This window comes from Gracilinanus agilis, chromosome 3 (genome assembly GCF_016433145.1).
Source record: "Gracilinanus agilis isolate LMUSP501 chromosome 3, AgileGrace, whole genome shotgun sequence".
Taxonomy (NCBI): Eukaryota; Metazoa; Chordata; class Mammalia; order Didelphimorphia; family Didelphidae; genus Gracilinanus; species Gracilinanus agilis.
Window position 1 is genome coordinate 397153476 of NC_058132.1, and position 8847 is coordinate 397162322.

Sequence of the window (8847 nt, forward strand, 5' to 3'; positions counted from 1 at the left end):
AGAGAGAGAGAGAGAAAGAGAGAGAGAGAGAGAGAGAGAGAGAGAGAGAGAGAGAGAGAGAGAGAGAGAGGGAGAGAGAGAGAGAATGATGCCAAGCCAATATCTCAATTTCTCATTTTGTTTTGCTGGTGATGAATGAATGAATTCACCAGCATTGCTTTTCATAGAGGGAAACATATCTTAAATTATGACTTTGCCAACTTTCACAATTTTACTTTCCTCTACAGACTTTTTTTATTCCTCTTTCTGTGTCTCCATAATATCTATACCTGTTTTGTTTTGTTTTTTGAATTTTGTATTTCTTCCTAGGATTTGCTCTGCTTGGAGGTCACCCTTGCTTCCTGACAACCCAAGATATTCATTTGGGAGTGAATGAAAGTCTCACAGACACCGCAAGGTTTGTAAGCATACCCCTACTAACCTTTTGCAAATGCGGATTTAGAATATATGTCTGAATCTCACTCATGAGACAAAAGTATTGATGCCTTTGCAAGCAATTCCATCAAAGTATTTTTGTTTTTACCAGATTGTCAATCAGTTAGCAGGTATTTATTAAGCTCCTACTATGTGCCAGTCCTAGGGATATGAACATTTTCTTCCCTTAAGGACCTTGTATTCTAATGAGCCAAGCAATATGTACCTGAGTAAGGCATAAGAGGCACAAACAAATCAAATAGGAGACACAAGCCAGGCTTTGTACAGCGGAGATGTTCTCCCAATCCCCATCCTATTGAGAACATCAAAACTGAGTAGCAGCTAATTGCCACAATCTTTCCATTTAAATATTTAGAAGATTCAGTTAATTGGAAGACTGCTGGTATACCCTGAGTAAGACCAATATTTAATGTAAATGTAGCTGGGGAGGCTGTTTGAATACAGGCCATTATACTTTTACATCACTTAACAACACTAATTATTGGAAATTTTTACATGACACGAAACCCAAATTTGCTTCTTTGCAATTTCCATGCATTGCTTACGGTTATGTCTTTTGGCCCAAACAGAACGAGTCTAATTCTCTCTCCATGACAGTCCTTCAAATAGTTGAAATCAGCTATTATGAATCCTGAATCTTCTTTTCTCCAGGCTAACAATGCCCAGTTCCTTAAATTGGTCCTCATATGAAATGGACTCAAAGTCCTTCCTCATTCTGGTTGCTAGACATTCTCCAGTCTATCAATATCTTTTTTTTTTTTTTTAACCCTTGTACTTCGGTGTATTTTCTCATAGGTGGAAGATTGGTAAGGGTGGGCAATGGGGGTCAAGTGACTTGCCCAGGGTCACACAGCTGGGAAGTGGCTGAGGCCGGGTTTGAACCTAGGACCTCTTGTCTCTAGGCCTGACTCTCACTCCACTGAGCTACCCAGCTGCCCCCTCAATATCTTTTTTAAACAGTGATGCCCCCAACAGAACATTCCACTGACCAGAAGAGGTCTAGCATGGTCAGAGTACGGTGGGATCATTACCTTAATATTCCTGGGTGCTATACCCTCCAAATATATGGTCATATTAACTTTCATAGCTACCTTATCACGCAACCGACTCATATCTAGCTTGCAGTTTACAGAAATATCTAGCAGTCTTTTCTGTTTGTTTTCAGTGTGATTGCTACCTATGTAGGACTCCATCATCTCATATTCATTAAATGGCTTGGTGGTTTTTTTTAGGGCCAAGTGCATTTATTATTACAGTATTGAACTTCATCTTATTTTATTCAGACTAATATTTTATCCTGTTGATATCCTTTTGGGTCCTGATTCTCTTGTGGGTTGGATCATCCCTCCTAATTTTGAGTCATTTGCAAACTCTTTGAACAAAATAACATCTGTATCTTGATAACCATGTTCAGCATCATAGAGCCAAATATGGAGAGAAGCCTGAGGTATTTTATGGAATCATCTTGCCATTGGACATCTACTTCAGCCACCCAACCCAGTTCTGGATCCATCAAATTACCATCTAATCCATATCTCTTCATCTTCTCCACAAGAACAGTATGAGATACTTTACCAAAAGCCTCACTTAAATCTAGCTTAGGTTAGGTAAGCATTTATTAAGGACTTAATGTGCCAGACATATTGCTAAGTGCTGGAAATGAAATACAAGCAAAAGGAAAGACAGCTTCTGCCCTCAGAGTGTTTATATTCTAATGGGGGGAGGGGGAGATAATCTATCAAAGAGAGCTGAGAAGCAGGGAGCAGAGCAAGATACCAGGGTGGGAAAAAGGTATAAACTTTCAGAAGTATCAAGTTAGAAGGAGTGTGACTGGCCAGGGTATTCCTTCAAATGACAATTCTAGGTAAGAACTCACCAACTGGAGGAAGCAGCCAAAGGGGTTAAGGCATCTCTAAATGAGAAAGAAAGGCAGCTGGGATGGGTATGTAAAAGTCAGGTGAGTCCAGAGCAGAGCCAGATAAGAGGTCAACAGGAGTATATTCACAGAATTCCCCTCATTTGCTAGTTTCCTCTTAAACAGGATGAGGTTAGTCTGGAGGAAGATGATTATTCCTGAAAACATGCAAGGAGTATTAAGAGGTTTGACAAACAAAATAACATTGCATCACAAAGAAGAGATGTCCAAAAACAGGAGAGAATTGCAAGGTCAACAGATTCAACAGCAACAAAAATGACAAGGAGATCCAGAATAGAGAACAAAATTAATTGTTTTTTGTTTTTTAAATATTACCTGTAATGTCTTGGGGTGGACTCTGTTTTATCTTTCCTCTTCTTCAGCCTCTACCTATTGACATTTTGAGCCTCCCCCTAAGAAGGTCTGCAGGATAGCAAACAGCATTGGCATTTGTGCAACCTTTAGCTTAGCTGCTTCTTTGGGGGACTCAGACTGCCTTGTTGCATTTCCACCCAGAACAAGAATTCCATTATCTGATGATTCCGAAACTATGGAAGTGAGGGAAATGGTAATCTCTTTCTGTGGCTAAGGAGGTGCAAGCATAAGCTGAGCAGTTAGGCTGCCTTCATACCAGAATGTTTGTGGAGCATAAAGAACCAGTGCTGACAAGTAGGGGAATTTGGCTGCCAAGAAGAGACTGAGAGCCCAAAGGATTCATAGGAGATTAGGAAACTAAATTGCAGGTAGTGTGAGGTAGATTAATTCAACCCAACCTTATATCCTTGATCCTTCCTGCCATCCCCAGCATCATTAATCCCTCTTTGCTGAAGGAATCTTAGAGAAGCCTTCTTCTAATTCAGCTATCCCATGCTGGTCCATGGATGCACAGTACTTAGATGGTCAAACATACAAAATATCAACTTGTATATTTATTTTTTTTAATTAAATTAAAAAATTTTTTTTGGTACATCTCAAGTTCCAAACTATCTCCCTCCCTCCCCACCCACTCTAGGGAAGGCTACCATTTAATCTTTGTTAAATATATATACACATACATATAATTTATTTATGTTCATACACATATGTATATTTTTGTTAAATGGTATGTGTATGTTTTTTTCAAAATGTATATGTATATATATCTTTGTTAAATGCTAGATCCTCTAGTGTATATATGTAAAATTGTATATATATATATCTACACACACATATATCTTTGTTAAATGGCATGTGTACGTAGACATATATATATATATATATCTTTGTCAACTTCTATATATGTGTATGTATCTTTGTTAAATGCTAGTTTCCTTTAGTGTATATATGTAAAATTTATATATATATGTTTACACATATATCTTTGTTAAATGGTGTGTGTATGTATATATATTTGTAAAATTATACATGTGTGTGCATGTATCTTTTATTAAATGCTAGCTTCCTCTAGTGTGTATATGTGTAAAATTATTCCATGCATACTTTTACTTCTATTTATCATTTCTTTCCCTGAAGTTGGACATTCACAAATTATTTTAAGTCTTTTAATTTAAACTTTTAAAAATGGATACTATCAGGCAGATACAAACAAGGCAGAAGAGTGGTAAGGCTAGGCAATTGGGGTTAAGTGACTTGCCCAGGGTCACATAATTAAGAAGTATCTGAGGCCATATTTGAACCCAGGACCTTCCCTCTCTAGACCTATCCATTGAGCCCCCTAGCTGCCCCATTCACAGCTATTCTGCAAACAGTATTGCTGTTTGATGTGTACAACATTCTCTTGGTTCTGCTCATTTTTTTCCTTATTATTTCATGCAAGTCTTTATATATTTTTCACTCAGCACTCCCTTTTTTACACATGAGGCAGAGTCCAGCTCTACTATCCTACTCTTCAAGCTTCCACCTTTTCTCTTTTCCCAACCAAAAAGAGAGAGAGTAAGAGTCAATCCTGACACATTCTTCACCAGGACTTTGAGTGAAGATTCATTTTACCTAATCTCCAGGTTCCCTTACTCCATGGGTCAGGAAGTAGCCTCCCCTGGGATGCAGGAGGCAGAAGGGTAGCTTTGGAGTCAGGAAGATCAGAGAATCGTGGAGTGAGAGCTGAGAAGGGACCTTAGAGCCCCCACCCCCTCCCACCACTCATTTTACAAATCAGAAACCTGTGGCCCAGAGAGGGTTTAGTGCAATGGTCGGCAACCTTTTTGGCCATGAGAGCCATAAATGCCTGCGGAAGGAGGAGGATGGAGGCAGAAGGCGCTGGAATATGGGGTGGGGGCTGAAGGGCCCCCTGGAGCGCATCCTGGGGCTCTGCCGGACTGGCCTGTCAGGAGGTGGAGCCAGATATGGCTCGAGAGCCATACCTTGCTGACCCCTGGCTTAGTGGCTTGCCAAAGCTCCTCAGGTGAAGTCAGAAATGATATCTGAAACACCCAAGTCTTTTGATTCCTAAGTCAGTAATCATTCCTTGGGTTCACACGCCGGTTGCATGCGCCCCGACAACGTTCCTAACCTCCTTGGGAGAAGCGCTAACTCTGTAAGTCACCTGCTGGTCTACATGGATAGAGGAGATTTCCTCCCTTAACTGAATGACATCACAGGTCTCATCTAAAACGAAACAAATTGTTTCCTCTGTTGTGCTTATGGATCTCCTCCTGCCTCAGCTCAGATCCAGCCTGTTTATTTCTAAACATGGGCAGCCTCTTCTAAGGGGGAGGAAGTATTCTAAGCGGCCAAACCAGAGTCTTGCGTGATTCTGACACAGAATATTAGGGAGTGGGAGAGGAGCAGGGTGGCTGCTTTCAAGGCAGCTGAATAGAAAGCTGGGTCTAGAGTCAGGAAGATCTGAGTTCCAATCTAACTCCTACTTACTAGCAGTGACCCTAGGCAAGTCACTTAACCTCTCTGTTGCTTCATCTATAAACCAGGGATGATATCAACATCTACCTCACAAGACTGTTGTAAGGATCAAATGAGATATTTATAAAAGCACTTAATGCATTCCTTGATGTCGAGATCTATCTATCATCTCCAGATAATCTGATAAAGACAGCTTAGTTGATAAGGAAGTAAGGGACAAGGGAGACTAGACTGTTAACTCATAGCTGCTTCTCCAAAGTGCCATTGAGTCACAAGTTTATTATATATGAAAATTCAAACTCCCTTTCACCCACAAGCACAGAGAGAGTTTTACAGTTCCGTAGACATTGCAATGAGTTTAGACAACACACAGAAACTCAGAAACTTCAAGGTGAAGATAAGAACCAGGCTGGACCTTCAGCTGAGTGATTATCAGCAAGCTAAGTCTAAGAATACTTTTCTCAGGGGCAAATGCCCCTGCTAAACTAAGCTTTCGGCCTTGGCTTCTTTTCTGATCAAAGGGGAAGAATGTTAACCTCTTAACTGTTGCTTTGCTAGGAACTTAAAATTTTTCAATAAGGCCACAATACTTTTCAACAAGAAATCACAAGGATCACAAAAGGGGTCAAAAGAGGAGTCTCAGATTTTTATCTATTTGAGACTCTGTTTCTCTTATTGTCTTCCCACACCCTGACACATGGTAGTCTTAATGGAAAAACAGGGCTACAACAGTAGGCACTACATAAATGCTTGTCCCCTACTCTTTCACCTTCCCTTTCAATTCAGTGGTGTAGAAGCAATTCTGACCTATTTGATGGTAGACCATTTTACCCTGAACATCAAGACAAGAGCCTCAGTTTCTGAGTTGTTCAGCCAGGTCCAGGACATATGTCAATCTCATGACCCCCCCCCCAAGTATAAGATAAAAGGAACATAAAAAAATAAGAAATAGAACACGCGTACTCTAAGAATCTTTTAGCATCAAGGGAAAATGTGATGGAATAATTCTATTGGCCCTTGTTCCCTTTAAGAACTCATTCATCTAAGCCTGAGATCTTAGCATTTTATAATAACCATGCTGTGCAAATTGTTCTGTAGTTCTATATTTGGTTAGGATGGATAATGTAAATGCCATAAACATCAGGAATGAGACCTAGTTTTGCTGAAGCGGATGAAATATGGCCTTGATTGCCTGGAGGAGGACAGCCATCTGGCCCCATGGGGCAAACAGACTTCTCTCTCTCTCTCTCTACCTTTTCAACAAAAAAGTAGACAGAAATAAGAGTATCACTAAGAGGGAACAGAGAATATTTTAAGTAACTATAACCTCTTATTTGTAGCACTTATGAACAAAAAAAAAAAAAAAAGCTTTCACAGCCTTTAAGAGTTGTGGTTTAAATTGAGGGGAGATAATATAAAGCCCAGATTACTTTTAATGTTTCTAAAGCCTTGCCATAGTTACATGTTTGTCAATGTTTCCCAAAAAAGGCCTTTTAAAAAGTCTTTAATCGACCCCCCAAACCTCAATTTATAACACCTTTGAGTGAAATGAAATTAAAATACATTTGTGCTGAAAATATAATAAAGTAATTCTTAGCATTTCAATCTCTATCACTAGTTAATGAGCTTCATTTATTGGGGTGCAACAAAATGAGGGCTGCCCCATGCTCTTGATCTGCCCCAAGACCTAATGTTAGTATCAGCAAAAGATACTGGAACAGAGAAAGCACTGTCACAATCTTCAACAGCAAGAATAGAGTGATAGGACAGTCTTGGACTTCATAGCCCCAATGTAACCAGCATCCTGTGGGACTTTGATATTCTTACCAGAAATATTTTTATCTCTCTTCCTACTCTAAATTGAAGAGGATGAATCATTTCACCCATTTGGCTATGCCATTAATTGACCTAAGCTTAGGAAGCCTGTGCTCTTTCTGCAATCATCTGCTTTTATGACATTCATGAAAACTCTCTGATAAATGGAAAGTACAGTATAAATGAAAGCCAGAAACCTATGTTTGTACATATGAACTTCATGTTCCTATATCGCTATAAAGTTTCCTGGTCATTTTCAAATTCAATCTTTGTGACATCCCTTTGAGGGGGAGGCAAGGCATATATTACTATCAACATTTTACAGATGAGGAAACAATACAAATTAGTTTAGAGTCTTGTCCAGATTCACCTTCCATGTAAAAAGCTTTTATTCTCTTTAGAGTGATTTGCAGGCATTATATCTTTAGATATTCAGTGACCACATAAGGTAAGAAGTAGGAGTGTTATTATTCCCATTTTATGGATGAGGAAACTGAGGGTCACAGAGTTAAATACTTTTTTTCAGTCACATAGCCTCAAATCCAAATCTTCAGTTAGCATTTAATCAATAAACACTTATTAATTGTGAATGCAAAGAAGGAACAAATAAAGATTCTGCTCATAAACCAGAAGATAGGATCATTATAGACTAGCTGAGAATGAAATATAAGGACAACAAAACAAAGGAGAACATCTTGGAAAAGAATGCAGGAAAAGAAAGTTACTTAAAATACAAAATTAGGCGAGAGTGGGAAGAGAAGATTTTTACATTCCTCCCCAAAATAAACCATATGCCCCAATGAGCAGGTTAGGAGGGAGGTCAAAAGAAAGAGGAGATATAAATGATTATATAATTAAAAACAATTAAACCATGTTAACAACTAGATATGATGTTCTAGATGTAGTCTGACTTTGCAGAATAAAGAATATCTTACTTTCTGTGATCTGGCCAACATGATTCTTTTAACCAAGTTTAATCTGTGTTAGCTTTTTATTAATGATATCACATTCATGGTGTGTGACTGGCTCAGTTAAAAATCAAATCTTTTTCATATGCAGAGCTAGAACTAGTATAGATTAAACAAGGCTTTGCCTCAGGTACCAACTTGAAGCCTTGTGCTTCTTCCCTGAGAGTACATTTCCATGTTTCCTTATATGTACACCTGGCCTCATGATCCTTCCCTGAATCATGGGGCACAAATGATCTACAGTTCTCCTGAGAGTATTCTGTCTCACTCGATAGTGTGGCCTTCCTATACACTAGCATAGCCATGCCATCTGACTATCCTCTGTGCCAGGGGTCGGCAACCTTTTTGGCTATGAGAGCCATAAACACCACATTTTTAAAAATGTAATTCCGTGAGAGTCGTACAGTGCTCACAGTGTGCGCTCCTGTAACAGTGCCTGAAAAAAATTAACTTTATGGTTCCTGCAGAAAGAGCCATATCTGGCCCTCAAAAGAGCCAGATATGGCTCAAGAGCCATACGTTGCCAACACCTGCTCTGTGCCATCATCTTTCCTCTACTCTTCACTGTCACCACCCCTTCCAAATAAATTTGCTTCTGGTATAGTTTTACTTAATTATAGCTGTAGCTATATATGTTGATGCTAAAGAAAATCTATTGACATCTTTCCTTCCTTTTTTCCTTCTTTCCTTCCTTCCTTCTTTCTTTTTTACTTCTTTCTCCTCTTTCTTTCTCTCTCCTTTCCTTCCTTTTCTTCTTTCTTTCTCTTTCTCCTCTTCCTCCTCTCCTTCTCTTTCTCCTCCTCCTCTCTTTCTCTTTCTCCTCTTCCTTTCTTTCTCCTTCTCCTCCTCCTCCTCCTC

General features: G+C 39.2%; 1 protein-coding gene across 2 annotated transcripts in view; it reads left to right on the plus strand.

Moving 5' to 3' along the window:
* OTC (ornithine transcarbamylase) overlaps window positions 1–8847 on the plus strand; it is a 79588-nt gene that overhangs the window by 44867 nt on the left and 25874 nt on the right. For both annotated transcript variants that reach the window (XM_044670163.1, XM_044670165.1), the window contains exon 4: window positions 310–397. In XM_044670163.1, the coding sequence (XP_044526098.1) occupies window positions 310–397 (88 nt within the window). The remainder of the gene's footprint in view (window positions 1–309; window positions 398–8847) is intronic.